Source organism: Balaenoptera musculus, chromosome 21, assembly GCF_009873245.2.
Source record: "Balaenoptera musculus isolate JJ_BM4_2016_0621 chromosome 21, mBalMus1.pri.v3, whole genome shotgun sequence".
Taxonomy (NCBI): Eukaryota; Metazoa; Chordata; class Mammalia; order Artiodactyla; family Balaenopteridae; genus Balaenoptera; species Balaenoptera musculus.
In genome coordinates, this window is record NC_045805.1 from 31,354,883 (window position 1) to 31,373,368 (window position 18,486).

General features: G+C 38.7%; 1 protein-coding gene across 1 annotated transcript; it reads right to left on the minus strand.

Moving 5' to 3' along the window:
• Window positions 1-5,017: 5,017 nt before the first annotated feature.
• On the minus strand, window positions 5,018-18,050 carry IDO1 (indoleamine 2,3-dioxygenase 1). Its single transcript, XM_036838467.1, has 10 exons — window positions 17,908-18,050; window positions 13,416-13,511; window positions 13,182-13,301; window positions 12,590-12,708; window positions 11,919-11,933; window positions 9,404-9,503; window positions 8,732-8,849; window positions 7,632-7,683; window positions 7,031-7,179; window positions 5,018-6,078 (listed from the first exon to the last, which is right to left on the minus strand). Exons 1-10 carry the CDS (start codon window positions 18,004-18,006, stop codon window positions 5,714-5,716), a joined length of 1,233 nt encoding a protein of 410 aa, XP_036694362.1. The 5' UTR covers window positions 18,007-18,050; the 3' UTR covers window positions 5,018-5,713.
• Between the last annotated feature and the right edge of the window lie 436 nt (window positions 18,051-18,486).

Sequence of the window (18,486 nt, forward strand, 5' to 3'; positions counted from 1 at the left end):
GGGAGTGAAATGACTTACCAAATGTCACCCTGGGTGTTACCATCAGAATTGGACTAGAATTTGGACGTCTCAGACCAGAACTTTCCACTCAGCCCACTCAGCTTGGCTTACCCGAGTGTGAATTTCTACTCTGTCTCCTATTAGCTATGTGGCTTTTTAAACAAGTGGCTTAAAATTCTAAGCTTCTGTTTCCACATCTACAGGAAATAGTAATATTTATCCCAGTGAATAACTGAGGAACATTAAGTAAAACACTTATCAAATGGGTAACAGTAAATACTATTTTTCTCATGTTCTTTTCCCCTCATTCTGGAAAAACAGTTTTAATATCTTATTTTTTCTGATATTCTTCCCTATCATTCTGAATATATCTTTTCTGTTTCAGTCGCTGACTCCTTTCCCTACTTCAGACCTAAATATATAGATATTTGCAGCATTATTATAACCATTTCCCCACCTCAGTATTCTTATGTATTTCCACCTGATCTTAACCATCAATTCTATGCGCAGGTACCCAAGCCTGCATATTCAGCCTTGACTTTTCTTACTTCCAAGGTCTAGGTCCATGGAACTTGTGGGTCAGTGAACATCTCAGATTCTGCCACAAAATCATTAAGAACTCCTCCCTGTAAATTAAATAAAGTTCAAATTTCTTTGCCCTGACATTTAAGGATGTCCATCACCTGACCTCTAAACACCTCTAGCTGTGCAAAATTCTTCTATCACCTTGAACCTGTTTTACATCGTGTTTCAAGTTCTACCTAGTCGACTGTTACTAACACTCAAACATTGTATTTATCTAATCTTTTCTTTTTTTTTTAATAAATTTATTGATTTAGTTATTTATTTTTGACTGCGTTGGGTCTTTGTTGCTGCGCGCGGGCTTTCTCTAGTTGTGGCAGAGCGGGGCCTGCTCTTCGTTGAGGTGCGCGGGCTTCTCATTGTGGTGGCTTCTCTTGTTGCGGAACACGGGCTCTAGGTGCACAGGCTTCAGTAGTTGTGGCATGTGGGCTCAGTAGTTGTAGCTCGCGGGCTCTAGAGCGCAGGCTCAGTAGTTGTGGTGCATGGGCTTAGTTGCTCTGTGGCATGTGGGATCTCCCCGGACCAGGGCTCAAACCCATGTCCCCTGCATTGCCAGGCAGATTCTTAACCACTGTGCCACCAGGGAAGCCCCTCTAATCTTTTCTATTAGATTGTAAGTTCCTTGATGAACCCATATTTAACGCAACTTTGTATTTTCCTTTATCAGCAAGTTCAGTGTCTGAAGTTCAATAACTGCTGGTTAAATGAATGATCTCTCTCAGCATCTCATTTTTAGATTTGGGGTCTTGATGCCAGGTAGAAGTTTGTGCTGTTCTCTGTTACACCATTGTAGCCCTAGTCCCAGAGACATATTCTGAAGTAGGGAACACAGTGGCCTCATGAAGCTTTGCTTGGCATCTTTCTTATTTACCAAGAGGAAGTTGGTTAAACATAATTGTGCCCAAGAATTTCCTCTCCTAATAGTAAGGTTTGTCGTTTCAGAGTCCTGGGTTCTATAATCAGCTTTCCCATGAATTATTGTAGTTTCAGTATACAACGAAGGTTCCCCGTCTCTTAAACTGGGCATTAGGGTCTTTTGGAAATGTACAAAGAAGTATTCAAAAAAGAAAGAAAAACATTCACAATGGAAATTTTTCTGTGTGTGATCTCAGATATACTTAGTTTTAGTTTCAAATTGATAAAGTCCCAAATCTGAATTGTCAAAAGCAATCAGCCCAGACAGCACTGGTACACTGAAGTTAATCTGGTACAGCTCATTCATTACACCTTTGTTCATAAATTCAATGGGAATTTCTAGTCCTTTCTAATTGTTCAAGCATCTGGCATTTTGCTTTTTTTTTTTTTAACTCTCTTCTCTTTTTGACCTTTCCTATGACACGTATTCCTTCTGGTTGGACTATACTTAAAACTAATAAGAAAAAACTGATAGTTAACACTCACTGATTTTTTCCTCTGTGCCAAGTCCTACGGTAAGCATCTTCTATGGAGCAACTTACTTAACGTTCACAACAGCCCTGTGAGTTAGGTGCTATTATTATCCCCAACATTCAACTGAGGAAACCGCAGCTTGGGAAAGTTAAGTAAGAGCCCAAGGTCATACTTTTTGTAAGTGGTAGAGTCAGGGCTGGAGCCATTTGACTTGAAAGTCATCACTTTTAACCACTAGAGGCATGGCTTCCCTTCTTTGGTTTTTCTCTCTCATTGTTCTGGTTACAGTTTACCATTGGTGCCCTCCCTAGTTCAGGTCCTGACTTCCCTCTCGCTGGGTGATTGCCTCTGTTCAAAGACTTTAGCCATCATCTCTAGGCTAAGGACTCCCAACATTTTGTTTGTAGTTGGGTCTCTCCTACCATCTACTAGACATCCTTACTCAACTGTTCTGTAGAGGCATCATAAGAAATACCTTAACACATCAGTCATAGACTAGACACCTTCCATTAAGACCAGGGCAAATGCTTACAAAACCTCCAGCAACTAGTTCAAGCTCTTGAGCAGAGAGCCCACTGCCAAGCAACAAATCCAAGGTTTACTTATTACTTATTCTCTGAGAGTAAGAACCAAGCTCATCTCCCCCATCGATGCCATGTCTTGGTGAATGGTATCTTTCGGAACTAGCAATATAATTTGTGGGGTGCAGAGAAGAATAAAAATGTAAGGACCCTTGTTCAAACTTATTCAGAATTTCAAGACAGTGACAGTAGAGTATGAAGCCAAGTGTGGGCCCTTCTGCATGCAAGACCCTACCTGACAACATGGGCTGGTCCTAGTAACTCTGTTGACGTAGCTGATCATTAGAGACCTAAAAGTCATCCCTTATCACATCCAACAGAACACCAGTCTTGCCACTCCTACTGCCATGATATTTCTTATATTTCTTATATTTCTTATATTTCCATGATCTCCAATGCCACTGCCATTGTTTTCAATTCCTCACCATTTACTATTGGAAGAGTATATATTCCAATCCTTAACTGATCTCTTTGCCTCAAATCTAAGCCCATGATACTTTTCCATCGTTGCAGGCTTGGATTCCTTTTACAACCTCCAAACTCATCCCCCTGCCTTCATTATCACTCCCCATTTTATCCCACCCCTACTCTTTTTTCCCCAAATACTACCAGAGTCATTTCAATGCATATTTCTTTACAATGGGCAATGCTTCATTTAAATATGATTCAAATATACGAATATAATAAAGTCATTTCTCTGCTTAAAAACATTCCCTCTGTTTTCAGGATAAATTGAAACTCCTTTATTGCATGGCCCTTTTTATTCTTTAATGTTTCAGCCATATTGAGCTGTGTGTACTTCCTCAATAGACCTTGTTATGCTGCTAGTCTTTGAACACCCTTCTTTCTCTTCCTGGAATTTTCTAGCCTTTGGTTTGCATATTGTACACTAATCACCCTTTAAAACTCATCTCATGTATTGCCTCATCTAGGAAAATCTATTCTTAGCGCGTACTTTTTTCAGTACCCTCCCCTTCCCTGTTTTGTCCCTGGAAAGCCCCACCCCCTCTGCTGCCCTCTAGTCTGGGTTGGGGACTCTATACTTCTAAACTGTCTGCTTATGTTTATATAGCCCTTATTTCATTGTGCTGAAACAATCCATTTGTCCATTTCTCCACTAGTGAGCTCCTTGAAGGTAGGGTTGGTGCCCTTAATCTTCCTACTATCTAGCTCAGGAGGTAGCATCCTAGGTTTGCTTATTAAATGGTTATTGAACAAATGAGTCATTAGAGCAGAGATTCTGGTGCTTACAGGGTTAGGTCTAACCTGGTTAATGAAACAGTACTTGAGTCAACGCAGTATTCATCTACAAATGATCCTTGAACAACATGTGTTTAGACTGCATGGGTCCACTTACACGTGGATTTTTCTCCATATTAAATACTGCAGTGCTACAGTGTTCCGCAGTTAGGGTTAGGATTAGGGTTAGGGTTAGGGTTGAATCCCAGGATGCAAATTTCAAATACTGAGGAACCACATATACAGAGGCCTGATCAAAATTTATATGCGGATTTTTCACTGTGGAGAAGGTTGGTGTCCCTAAACCCCAAGTTGTTCAAGGGTCAAATGTATTTCTTCTCTTAACAGATGATATTTTAAGTACACTGCTAAGTGCTGTAATGTAAAAATGAGAAAGCCATGGATCTTTTCTACAGGGAACTGACAAATTAGCAAGTGAAATAAGATACACACACACACACACACACACACACACACACACACATACACACAGCCATGATCATTACATAAGAGAAAAGCGACATGTACTAAAAGAGAATAAAAAATCTGTGGGGACAGAGTTGAGAGAGAATTCCCTACCTTCAGGTGGTTTGGGTAATGGCCTAAACTAGTGGGTCTCTAATAGATATGGGTGGGAAGTGGTTGTTTTGGCATGATCATTGGAGATCTTCCCAGGGTCCATGAGGCTTTGACTGTCCTTGGAGAATTAGACAGCCTGTTATGTGTACTCTTCAAACAACACTCTCTTCAAAGGACAAGTTTTCCTGGCGTTGCCCTTTACTCATTCACCGTGCCTCCACCATGTTAGAAAACCACCAGCAAAAAATAAGAAACATAATTCCTGTTCTGACTTACCAACAGCGTTATAGACAGGAAAAAAATGCCATTGAGGGAAAACCCGTTGTAAACTTTGAAAAATTATAGATATATAAAATGACTGTTACATCAAAATCATTGTCTTTATGATCTGGAAGAAATAGAAGAGCTATTCTACTTTTGAACACATGTTGTTTAAAATCTCCATAGATTAACGTAGCCTATCAATTGATTTTTTTCTGGATGAATTTGCAGATCACATACAGGATTGAATCATAGCTGGAAAGCACCTTAATCTATTTATCTCTGATTATTTTTAGACGTGTGAAAACAGACGAGAGAGGTAAGTGAATTACTGAAGGCCGCAGAGCAGTTTTCTTTTTAACAGACTTTATTTTTTTAGAGCAGTTTTAGGTCCATAGCAAAATTGAACAGAAAGTACAGAGTCCCCATGTATCTTCTACCCAACACACACACATCTCTGCACACCAGAATGGTACCCTTGTTACAATTGATAAACCTACATTGACACATTATGAGCATCCAAAGTTCACAATTTACATTAAGGTCCACTTCTGGTGGTGTACATTCTATGGGTTTTGGGAAATGAATGGCATGTATCCACCATTATACTCTCATACAGAATAGTTTCACTGCCCTAAACATCCTCTGTGCTTCTCCTGTTCATCGCACCCTCTGCCCTAACCCCTGGCAATCACTGATCTTTTTCCTGCCTCCATGGTTTTACCTTTTTCCAGAATGTCACATAGTTGGAATCACGCAGTCTGTAGCCTTTTCAGAGTGACATCTTTCACTTAATAACATGCATGTCATGTTTCTGCAGGTCTTTTCATGGCTTGATCACTCATTTCTTTTTAGCCCTGAATAATATTCTACTGTAAGGATGTGTACCTCGGTTTATTTCATGCTTCCAAGTTTTGGCAATTATGAATCAAGCTGCTATAAACATCCATGTGCAGGTTTTTTTTTATGGACATTAGTTTTATTTTCCTCTCCTCAAGTTATGAATGTTAATGTTATTTCTGATATAATGGGCAGTGACATTACCACATGTGGTAGCAATACAAGCACTTTCTTGGATGACCTTAATCTTCCTTCAACAGGGAATTCACAGTTGTACTTCTTACAGTCTTTAGAAAACCCATGATATCGGTGCCTCCAGTTCCTTTACTTTTTGGTTCTGAAGGCTCTTTCGAGGTTTGTTTTTTCTTGGATGGCCGGCTTGCAGGAATCACAATGTACTTAACTACTATTTGCAAATGGTAGTCTCTCAGAGAGACCATGGCTTGCACACATTCATTATAAATTTCCTGCAGGGTGGCATCACCTTTTGAAAGGACAAACTTACGGACCGAGGGGCCTGACTCTAACGAGCGAAGAAAGTTCTGGTGAGCTGATGGCATATATGTTCTCATTTCCTGGAGGAATTTAGCAGCAGAGTCTGAAGGAACTAAAGACAAAGACGGATTAGTAAGGAGGTCAAAGCATTCTCCAATCCAGGGAAGAAGGGCAGAGTGAGGTCGGAGTGGGTGGCCATGAATTTACGACCATCTTGTTAGCATATTACTAGGCTTGCTACTAGTAATGGTAATTATTGTAAAATATACTTAATTCTGAAAACCACATGAACTAAACTCATATTTTTGTTTTGCTTCCTTTCTCACTTTCCTACTGGATTTGATCCTTCTAAGAAGGACAGAGTATATGTACTATACCTGACAGATCATGATGCTGAATCCAAGAGAATATAAGGGATCATTTTTAAATAAGCGAATGAGCTCAGGAAAAAGCTTATTATCATGCAGCCCAAAGCCTTCCCCTTTGACTATTCAATAGAAGTTTAGGAAGACAAAGAAAAGTAGAAAGAAGTTCTTCCTGGAGCTTCTTCCACTAAGCCCCCTTAATCCTCTAGAAGGAATATAATGAGTGTGGCTCATCTTTAAACTTTGGTGCAGGCATTGCCCCGGGACCCCCAAGGCAGTAGGATGGCAGAACTAGACAGTGCCAAGCCTCTCCACTCCCCAGTTTCAACTCATGGTCTTATCTCATCTGCAGGAGACTTTCTTTTTCTGAATCTGGTCTTACATTTTCAGAACATGTGATATTGGCTTCACCACAGTCAATCAGACCTCATAGACATGTTCAAAGGTCAAGATCACGACAGTGTTGAACTTGGTCTAAATTCTGGCTTCACTGCTTTCTAGCTGGTTAACAGGGAGCCTGTCTATGATGCTCTTTAAGTTTCTGCTTCTTCATCTGTGAAATGAGATAATTGCAATAAAGTCTCTACTATTCTCCTAAAAGCATCAGATAAGCTCAGATAAGATGCTGATGGGAAAGTACTTTTTAGATACTATTCTATTAGCATAAGAGATGATGATTATTTGTCATTTGCCACTCACCTCCACCAACAGTATGCTGAATGCCCAGCAGAATATCAAAGCACTGAAAGATGCTGCTTTGGGCTGCACTGCCCCCGGCAAACTTCTTTGGGGTGTCCCAGACACCTTCATACAGCAGACCCTCTGACAGTAAAGGGTTGCCTTTCCAGCTAAACCAGGAAGGAAAGAATAATTGTTATTTTATGAATTGCCAAATTTTCATATGTCAAATCTTGCAACAGAGGATGAATGGAAGGTGAAATGAGATAGATTTCATTATACTTCTTCCACATTCTCCCTTCTACTCATGTTCGTGCATGAGAATAATAAATAATACGGTTCTGAGCAAATCTGGCATAAGTATTCTATGCGTGAAACCTTACCTTTGCACTACCAAAGATTATTCCACTCTCCTTAAAATGATTAGCTTTCGGGTCCATATTCCAGCGTATGCCTGGCCAAGTAATAACCCAGCGAATAGTCTTATTGCTTCTTACCATGTGTATGTTAGGATATAAATTGTTTCTGAAACTGGATTGATAGTAGGGACCATCAGTGGAAACATTGTCTTCTTTATGTTAATTGTCTAAGAGAAAACAGATTCAAGCATAAGGCTACATACCCAGATAAGTATATGCGAAGAACATTGAAAAATAGGTCTGGGTCCACATATTCTGAAAAAAAGATGAGATATGTTTAATTAAGTAGCATCAGCTAGATTGGGAAAAATCAAGGTGTTATAAACAACTGATCATGGATTTCAGCATAGGATACGAGAAAGGCGTTAGGTCAGCCTGTGCAGAGAAATTCCCTGAGGACAAGCTCTCCCTCACCTGCCCATTCTCATCACCTGTGTCCACTGAACGGGGTCTACCTTGGGGCTAACACACAGCTTGTGACAAAGAGCCTGGGCCCGCCCACCACTCATCTTCAGGAGACCAATTAAGCTGCCAATATTTACTTAAGACTACTTCATGTGTTTACTGATACAACAGATAAATTACTTACATAAAGAAAACAACAAGCCGAAACAAAAAGAAAATTGAAAACAAAACCTCCAGGAGCCCCAGTGGACCACGGGTGTCCCTCCCCAAAGGTTGCTAATGTCTTTGGTTTGAAGGTCAATCTTCTTGCCAAAGCTCAGTGATACACAGTCACATATTTGTTGTAGCAACCCAGTAGGGCACATTTCCTTTTGCAAATCCTTGTTTCTGTACTCTTTTGGTTATTGTTGGTTTTTAGCTGTTAATTTGCAATAACTTTCGAGCTCAATGGCTTTTCTATTTTTCTTATTTTTTCCTTTTTTAGTTAGCTTGTGAAAAAGCAGAATTCGCAGACGGTTCCTATCAAGCAAAAGCTAAGTTTTTCAGAACTTAAAACATCCTGTACTTTTGGGAAGTTTCTCCACGGTTTTTAGTGGGAGACAAGGATGTTCCTTAGAGGTAAATAGCCCTAGCTTGGAATTCTGGCTTCACTATTTACTACTTATGTAATCTTGGGTCATTTATCTTATCCCTCCAAATTTAGATTCCCTTATATGTAAAATGGACATAATAAAACCTGCCATATGGAAAGTATAATGATTTAGTGAGATAAAATAAAGCGCAAACACACCCACTACGTGAGAGTTGGTTTTGCTTCTGTTTTCTCTACAACTTACATCTTAGATAACTAGAAACATTTGACAGTGGCCTGGCATGTTGTAAGGCATACAATACTTGCCATGAATTTGGTGAAATATTTCAAGGGCTTTGTGCAGACAAGAAGTTATATCAAGCAATGCCTTTTGCAAAGTATCTGGGTCTTCACGTTGTATTGCATTAAATATAATGGGGATCACCTTTAAAAAAAAAAAAAAAGAAAACAAATACTTAAGATTTCCTAACACTAAATATTGGCATAGAATAAAATTCTCCTAAATCTTAATCCCTCAATTAAATTTCATATTTCCATTTCTTTCTTGGGCTGAGTACCCTCTGATTGTTTGACTAATTTCCATATATTTAATTAAGCTTGGATTTGTCTTTATTCACTTATCACTTAGAGATAAGTTTATATAATTCTATATATTTCTATTTCTGAGGGACAAAACCATTATATTTATGTCACTGTGTGATAGAGTTCCAATGCCAAGTTGCATTGAAAATACTTCTCTCTTACTGGGGTTTCAAATTTTATTCTAAATATATGGCTCCTACATTTTATCTTTTAGGTAATACACAAAAACAAATAAAATATTTATTTCTTCCAGATGATCCCTAGTTTCCAATTCAGTCATCAAATGCTCTATTCAGTCAGGATAAAGTTATTTCATGCAGAATATAGTTCAGCTACTAAGTGATTGCTCTGCTTACGTGAATCAAGATACACATTTTCCAGGATGGACGGACATACTTTGATTGCAGAAGCAGCTGCTGTTTCCACCACCAGAGAGACCAGGAAGAACCCTTTACCACAGTCCCCGCCAGGGAACGAGAATAGGATGTCCATGTTCCTAAGAAAAGTAATCCAGGAAGTCAAGAATTTAGAAAAATATAAAACATAAACACTGAAAAGAAAAAAAAAAGAATTTAACAAAAATATTGATATATTTGTCGAATATTTATTAGTTTTCAAGTCTTTTTATTTATCCTACATTTTCAAAATAATCTTGTGAAGTAAGTATGGCAGGTTTTACCATATCCATTATGTAGTTAGGAGTAGTGGTGTTAGGTCTATTGTCTAAGGTCATATAATTAACAGTAGATTAAGCTGAGACTTGAAATTCCTTTCTAGAACTTGAAACTAAAAACTTCAAGACTAGTTCTTTCTCTACTATCCCATCAATTTTTCACATGCACATGTATTACTGTATATATATGCACACATACATATATATATATAAGCTCAATGTTTATAGACATATCTGTGAGGTATGGTTTTTAAAAGTAGAATTTTGGCTTAAATAAATGTATTCATATCCATATTTTTATCTGTGAGCCTGATTCAATTTCTCAGTGATTTATCTGCCTAACAAAGGAATTGACTGGGAAATTCAAATCACTGATTACCCCCTATTTTCTTTTACACTGAAGTTTTGCATTGATGCAAACGTGGTCTCAGTATCTGTATATCTCTGAGTTTCATGGCAGTTACATTTATGGTCTCAATCCAGACCACTTCCTTACTTGCTGTGTGACCTTGAATAAGATTATTTCATCAGTTTCAGCCTCAGTGTTCTCATCTGTCAAATGGGACTGTTGATATCATTCTCCCATTCGAAAACCTTCCATAACTTCCCATTTAAGATACTGTTTAAACCCCATATCAGAGCCAAAAGTCCTACATAATATTTTTAAGTTTATTTTTTCATCCATTTCCTGTACTGTTACTTTCGTCATTCATTACTTATCAGCGACACTAGAATTTTCGGTTCTGAAATGCACCAGGATTTTTGTCACTTCAAAGCCCTCACTCTTGCTGTTTTCTCCACTGTGAACATGCTCAGCTTTTCCTTCTTCTAACTGATGCCTAGTCACTCTTCAGGACTCAGCTTCAATAACTTGCTATAAGGATTCTTCCCTCATGCCTTTTGTTCGGTTAGAACTCTTAGCACTTTACTTTCTTAATCCTTCTCTTAATCATATAGTAATTTACATAATTTTCATATATCTTCTTTCCTCCACATTAGCCCAGGTTCCTCAGGGCAGGCTTATTCCCATGGTACTGACTTTTGTTTCCTTAGCTCTTAGCCTCTATTTAGTACACAGGCCAAAAATAGTAAGAACTGGGTCAAAAAGAATAGATTTATATTTCTGGCCTCTGAGGTCATTGAGTCATAGATACATAGGTGTATGTGCATTTTGTATATATGCATATTAATTAAATTTATTGACAGATCTTCCTCAACTTATGATGGTGTTACATCTCAATAAACCCATCTTAAGGTGAAAATATTTTCAGTTGAAAATTCATTTAGTACACCTAACCTACCAAACATCATAGCTTAGCCTAGCCCACCTTAAATGTGCTCAGCACACTTACATTAGCCTACAGTTGGGCAAAGTCATCTAACACAAAACCTATTTTATAATAAAGTGTGGAATATCTCACATAATTTACTAAATACGCTAATGAAAGTGAAAAACAGAATGGTTGTCTGGGTGCAGAATGATTGTAATTGTATCAGTTGTTTACCCTTGTGATCGCGGGACTCCTGGGGAGCCCTGACCATTGCCCAGCATCACAAGAGACTATGTACTGCGTATCTATCTCGGGAAAAGATCAAAATTCAGGCTTCCCTGGTGGCGCAGTGGTTGAGAGTCTGCCTGCCAATGCAGGGCACACGGGTTTGAGACCTGGTCCGGGAGGATCCCACATGCCACGGAGCAACTGGGCCCGTGAGCCACAACTGCGGAGCCTGAGCGTCTGGAGCCTGTGCTCCGCAACAAGAGAGGCCGCGATAGTGAGAGGCCCGCGCACTGCGATGAAGAGTGGCCCCCGCTTGCCGCAGCTAGAGAAAGCCCTCGCACAGAAACGAAGACCCAGCACAGCCATAAATAAATAAATAAATAATTAAAAAAAAAAAAAAAAGATCAAAATTCAAAAAAGTACGGTTTCTAGTGAATGTGTACTGCTTTTGCATCATATTAAAGTCAAAAAAATCTTAAGTCAAACCATCCTTAAGTGGGGTATCATCTGCATATGCAAGTATATATATTAATAGCTATAATATCAAACAGACACAGTCTAATCACAGTCATAGATATAATTCAGGACCAGAACTACTTGCTCTTTCCATAATTATTTGAATTACTTTTTGCCTAAAATCAATTGGTGTTTCAAAAGAACGCATTTGGAAGGTATTGATGCACCTATGTTTACTCTGAATAACAAACAATTCTTAGAATAAAAAAGAGCGAATACTCACTCATAAGTCATGGGCCTTAGGAAAGCAGCCAGGAAGCAGCGGGTCAATTGGAAGAGAGAAAGGAAACCAGTGTAAAAATTAAATGCTTTTGAGTTATTGTTATTCCATTTAATACCACTGATCTAGCAAAGGTAAAAACAACAGATAAAATATAGAAAAAATATGTTTTCTGATATTTATCAAGTAGGCATCACAAACGCCTAACTTAGGACTTTTATAAGTGAAATAAAAAATTAAATATGCAAGGAGCACACGTGGAGAGTCAAAACTAGTTGTTACTCGTAAGAAAGTTTTCTAGATCAAATCATTTCATTTTGTGGTATTCCCACATCTAGAATACTCCTCTGCAGATACACACCGAGAGCCTCTGACCCTTAATTGCAGCAGGTTCCATCACTCAGTGCTTAGGAAGTGCCTAGTTTCAAGCAGGCTGCTTTGAAAGCCCAGACATTGCCATCTATACAGCCAGTCAAATTAATCAAACTGAACACTTAGGATGTGTGCATTTCACTGTATGCTAATTAGACACCTCTCTCTCACATGCATATGCATTTTACACCTTAACAGCAGAAAAGAAAGCCCCGCTGCCAAAGATTAAACCAATGACTAACTCCCCTTGATTCAAATAGTGTGCACGCCTTTCATTCCTGTTGTAATCACTGTTTACATACCCACTGGGATCCTTTTTCTTCCAGTTTGCCAAGACACAATCTGCATAAACCAGGATAGGGGGCAGTCCTAGCTTCTCAGATACCTTGCAGTAAGGAACAGCAATATTGCTTGGCAAGACCTAATTAAAACACGATATTTAGTGTTCACATTTGAAATGTCTCACCTTTTCTTCTGCTTTCTGGCTGTCAAAAAATTAACTGTTACTCCTAACGGCACTGTGAAACCAAACAAATGTCATTTTCTCTTCCTCATTTCGTAACTTAATCCCAGTACTTGTTAAATCCTTATGTTTTAGATTTGTGACGACGCAGACATAATCTGGGCATAGACAGAACAAAGCAGTAAGAGGGCGAGAGGAAACAAAGGCTGTATCTTGATTTTCTAATGCCCTGTGAACCATTCGCAGCCATTCGCTCATGCATCCATCCATCCCACAAATATTCGTTAGGCAACTCCTCTGTGCAAGGTACTCATTCTGTTTCCCAAGCTTCACAAAATGCAGTTACACTACTTTTAGAATTGTTTACATTAACTGTAAACTGGATATAAATCTGTTCTGTTAGCCTAAGAAATATGAGAAAATCTCCAAACCTTCCGGACATCTCCATCACCTTCACCCCACACGTACGCCATGGTGATATATCCCAGAACCAGATGTGCAAGGCGCTGTGACTTGTGTCCTTGGAGGCCGTCAATGCTGAAGGTTGTTAACTGAGAATAAACAGAGAGGTTGGCCCAACTCAAAATGCATGTTGTGATAGCTGCAAAACCAAGTTAACACTTTGAAGACGCTAAAACAGAAAACATGTCATATTTTTTTCAAACCTTCTCAACTTCTGCACGTAGTTGGCCATTCTTAATCAGTTCAGGCAGATTTTTAGCAATGGAAATCCAGGCATCATAAGGGTGAGGTAGCTCCTCCTTGAAAAGAAGAAATAGGACTTTGATTTACTAGTGGAAGGTATTATAAAATAGTTTTGCCTCCGCTAATGGTCCGTCTTGCCTCCTTCTCAGTGCTGTGCAATGCTGACACTCTCTTACCTGTCGAGTGACACCAGCCCATGCATTGTCATCTGCACACTTAGGGCACAGGACCTTCTCTGTGCTCTTCTTCTTCCTCTCATCTGCTTCCTTTTCAAAGGTCACTTCAAAAGTTTCACTGAAATCTTCCTGACTATTCCATTCTATTCTTATACCTCCAGTGAGGAATCCTATGGATTATACCTTTTCACATTAAGTAATTTATTGCTATCTGCTATTATTTTTTCTCTCCTCAGCGAGATTTTAAGGTTTTTTGAATGGAAGAGAAATGAGATTTATTAAATGTCAGTAGGAGACTAGGCAGTTTTACTCAGTAATTTCTCATTTAATTATAATAATGGCCCCAAAAGTTGATTGTTATCTCCATGTCATAAATAAGAAAAGCAAGTGTTGGGCAGTTTTGGTAACTTGTTTTGTACGTACGGTTTATTGTGACTCAAACATGAGGGTTTCCAGCTTTTAAAAAACCTTGCTCTTTTTACATCTCACTACCTGATGGCAAGGATTTTATCATGCTTTTAATCCTATTTTTCTTAGCACAGTACTGGACATGTACGAGGTGCTGTATAGATACATGTTGATTGCTTCCTTTGGTACTACAGGCTAATTTTTTTGCCCAGTAAGTAAAAATGAAATCCAAATAAAAGAGTGTTAAAAACAAGACAACAGGCCCAAAATGGAGTAACTTAAGTCCCATGTCACCAACTCAAGACAATACTTATTACAGTTTCTGCCTCTCCCAAAATGGAATCCTAAAACAGTCAATCCAGAATTACCTGGCCGACAAGTAGTGAGGTCATCTGCACATAGGCCGCTGCCATTCCCTAAAGGAACTTGACCTTGACACTCCAATCCACTTTTTGCTGGTATAACTTCCTTGTTCCTGCTCTCCTCTGCCTAGAGAAGTCTTTCATTTTTGTACAGCTCCTGAGACCCCCTTTCTTTCTGCTGGTTGAGATGCTGCCTGATTCATGAATCCCTGAAGGAAGCCAATGGCATCTTTAAAACTTACTCAGTTGGGTTTTGTTTTTTAACACGTGTCTCCCTGGATCTTATATTTATAATCACATCTCAAGGGAAAACATAAAAACCAAAGGCCTAGGCCACACCCTGAAATGAGATTCAGATCCCTGAACAACTCCCCTAGGCCTTCTTCATTAAGCTGCTTCCAGACATGCTCTTAGTAGCACCAATACTGAACTATGGGAATGGAGGACACATCAAGAGTTTACCTGAAACCAAGGTGAGTGAGGCTTTAAGCTTCAAAACCAAGTTAATAGGGCTTCCCTGGTGGCGCAGTGGTTGAGAATCTGCCTGCCAATGCAGGGGACACGGGTTCGAGCCCTGGTCTGGGAAGACCCCACATGCCGCGGAGCAACTAGGCCCGTGAGCCACAACTACTGAGCCTGCGCGTCTGGAGCCTGTGCTCCGCAACAAGAGAGGCCGCGATAGTGAGAGGCCCGCGCACCGCGATGAAGAGCGGCCCCCGCTCGCCGCAACTAGAGAAAGCCCTCGCACAGAAATGAAGACTCAACACAGCCATAAATAAAAAATAAAAAAATAAATAATTAAAAAAAAAACAAAACAAGTTAATATTATAAAGAAGCAATAAAACATGAAGACAAATGTAACAAACTTCAAACATGTTCAGGGGCTGCAGATAATTGGCCAGACTTAACCTGTCAGGGCAGATTTTTAGGAATGAAAGATCCAGGCAGTATATTCACTAGATAGTCACCTTTCTTGTTTGCTCTGAATTTTTCTCCCTAACCACACAAATACTGTGTTCTGGTGTTTTTAGTAATACATATACATTTTCTTTGTTGTGTATTTCACTGTGTAGCATGCCCGACTTTTTGATTATTGCTATTTCCCCAAAATAACAGAGATACTCTATTATGTGTCAAGATTAGTGTCTTATTGGACAGAACTTTCAACACATGTAAAATTCAATCAGTAATATCCTTCTGGTTCAGAGGATGCCTAAATGATAGAAAATAAATTAATAAAGAGTAACACAGAGGGCCATTCAACTCCCGCTAGATTAGAGAATGTATTTTGCATCTACATGGAATCAGAAGACATATTATTTTCCTTTAGAATAGGAAGCTGATAGATTATAAGAGATGAAATAGACATTTTTGAATACATAATGTCCAGGAAAGATCTTCAGTGAGGAAATAAAAGTAACCTTTTTTTTTTTTCATCCTGTTTCAGGATATTGAATCTAACTTCCTAAGCATCTCAAGTAGCAGCATTATTTTTTAAGGAGCTCAGGAAGAGTTTTGTTTTACTTTAGGTTTCAGGTTTTGCTTTAACCCTTGGAATCTGTTTTAGAGGTCTACATAATTACTGTGATTTTTTTATTTTCTAAAAGAACCAACTTTTTAGGAAAAAAAAAAGAATAAATTTGATATGAGGCTTTGCAGTTTCTGAAAAAGTTTTTTTTTGGTACCATTGATAAATACATCCTTGAAACATCCAATCCTGGCACTTTGGCATTTGTGTGCTTGTATGAAGGGGAAGTAAGTCTGAATATTATTGATTTGCAAATATAAAGTAAACCAGTGCTTTTAGCAAAAAAATTAAAACATACTTCATTTTCTTCAATTAACTTAATTATGTGAAAAGGAAGATTAGATTGGGAAAAAAAATTGTTTGAGATTTGCCTGAATTACCCAAGGTAGTTACAGGATGTGATTTCTAAGTACAGTTAGATTGGAACCTCTGACTAAATTATATATACGCTGCCTTTAAAGGTTCTCTCTAGAGTGTGCACTCTTATCCATTTGAGCCACAAACAAATGAGACATTCTGGTATACAGCATTGTCACAACATGTAACTGGTTCCTAGAAATCCTCTCCTGGAATCTCATGTACCTTGTTAAACCCAAGAGTAGGGAAAAAAAAACAACCAAAAAATGCCTTGTGATCTCTCCTTCTCTTGAGTGAGGCTGTGTAGCATAACTGATAACGGTTTTAAGAGCACAGAGTCTGCTGTCATACAGAGCGAAGTAAGTCAGAAAGAGAAAAACAAATACCATATGCTAACACATATATATGGAATCTAAAAAAAAAAAAAAAAAGGTTCTGAAGAACCTAGGGGCAGGACAGGAATAAAGACGCAGACCTACTAGAGAATGGACTTGAGGACGGGGAGGGGGAAGGGTAAGCTGGGACGAAGTGAGAGAGTGGCATGGATATATATGCACTACCAAATGTAAACTAGATAGCTAGTGGGAAGCAGCTGCATAGCACAGGGAGATCACCTGTGACCACCTAGAGGGGTGGGATAGGGAGGGTGGGAGGGAGACGCAAGAGGGAGGAGATATGGGGATATATGTATATGCATAGCTGATTCACTTTGTTATACAGCAGCAACTAACACACCATTGTAAAGCAATTATACTCCAATAAAGATATTAAAAAGAAAAAAAGAAATCACAGACTCTGGAACCAGACTGATTAGGCTCACATCCTATCTCTGCTATTACTAGCTGTGTGAGTTTGGATAATTACTTAAATTCTGCATTCTACATTTCTCATCAGGGAAACAAGATTAATAATATACATACCTTTCAGGATGATTGTAAAGATGGAGTAAGTTAACATTTGTAAATTTGCTTTAAAAATGCGATGTGAGTGTTTGATGGTTACAATATTAATGATAAGATGCTTTTCATGACGCTCTTGGGAAGATAACTTAGGAAAATGTAGTTTTAAGGCACACATTCACTCTAATGCCTTGCCCTTTGTAGGCAAAACTTGTGGAAATAAAAAGGTAGCTCTAATTCTCTCTAAGCCTGAATCTTAGGCTCAGTAAACACCGAGCAATATTAATACAACACAAAGTTGCTTGGTGCCCCAACTCAAAAACATTATCAAAGCAGGAACACATACTTTGTACAATCTAAGGTATATCAGCTGAGAAAGGGGGTTCTTTGACTCATGGGTCATTTATTACTTTATTTTTTTTTTCAAAATACCCTCTGAAATGCAATTGCCTTAAACCAAAATACTTCTGTAGTCTCCTTATCTCATCACACTCTGTGCCTGTGTGAGATAAGTAAGAAGTGCCTCTAAGGCTAAGTTTCTAGGTAGAAAATTTTAAGGAAGTTGAGACCCCTTTATTCAAACTCTGCCTCCAACTTTGGTACTGCTTTATCCACTTGTTCAGTAGAAATTACTGAACCACGTTTTTTCAATAGAAGTTACCTTGTCCAGGTAAATCATGATAAGAAAATATTTTTGCCCAGATTTCAGTGCCCTCGCTTACCAGTGGATTGGGCAGAGCAAAGCCCACATCTTCATCTATGTGGTATTCTTCAAAGATCTTCCAAGAATTTTCCACAGGAGATGATTTGTCAGGTGCCATTCTTATAGCCTGCTCCTCTGGTACTTCTCAGTCTCTTGAGTAGTTTCAGATCATCTATTTATTACAGAGGTTGCCATAGCCAATGACCACAACTCACCTCATAGGCAGCAAGAAATGACTTCCACTTTTAGAGTAGTTTCATTTTCTACTTTGTTTTCTTGTAATCTGATGAAAAATAAAACCACAAAAGCCTCACTACTCATCACATGAAGAAACTGAAAGTTTATACTCCTGGCAAACATTTATTACTTGGAACACCTACCCTTTCAGGAAGGGCCTGAAACAACAAAAACCATGAAAATAGGTGACCAGAAAGAACATTTTTATTTTATGGGAACTTTTGAACCTTTGAATTAAAATAATGAATTTAATCATGGCTAACGTCCTAAACCATCATTTAGTTATTACAGTCACTGGCTTTCTTTAAACCCCCAGGGTTCTTTGAACATATTAGTGTCTTGTTTCAGTAGCCATGAAAGA

What these genes read in the sequence shown, in the direction of transcription:
- IDO1 (XM_036838467.1), bottom strand. Translation starts at nt 18,006, where the DNA reads ATGGCACCTGACAAATCATCTCCTGTGGAAAATTCTTGGAAGATCTTT. An exon ending in GTGATGGAGATGTCCGGAAG is followed by an intron (nt 12,709 to 13,181) that starts GTTTGGAGATTT and finishes TGTTTTAATTAG; the next exon opens with GTCTTGCCAAGCAATATTGC. An exon ending in CTTCGCATATACTTATCTGG is followed by an intron (nt 7,180 to 7,631) that starts GTATGTAGCCTT and finishes TTCCTGGTTTAG; the next exon opens with CTGGAAAGGCAACCCTTTAC.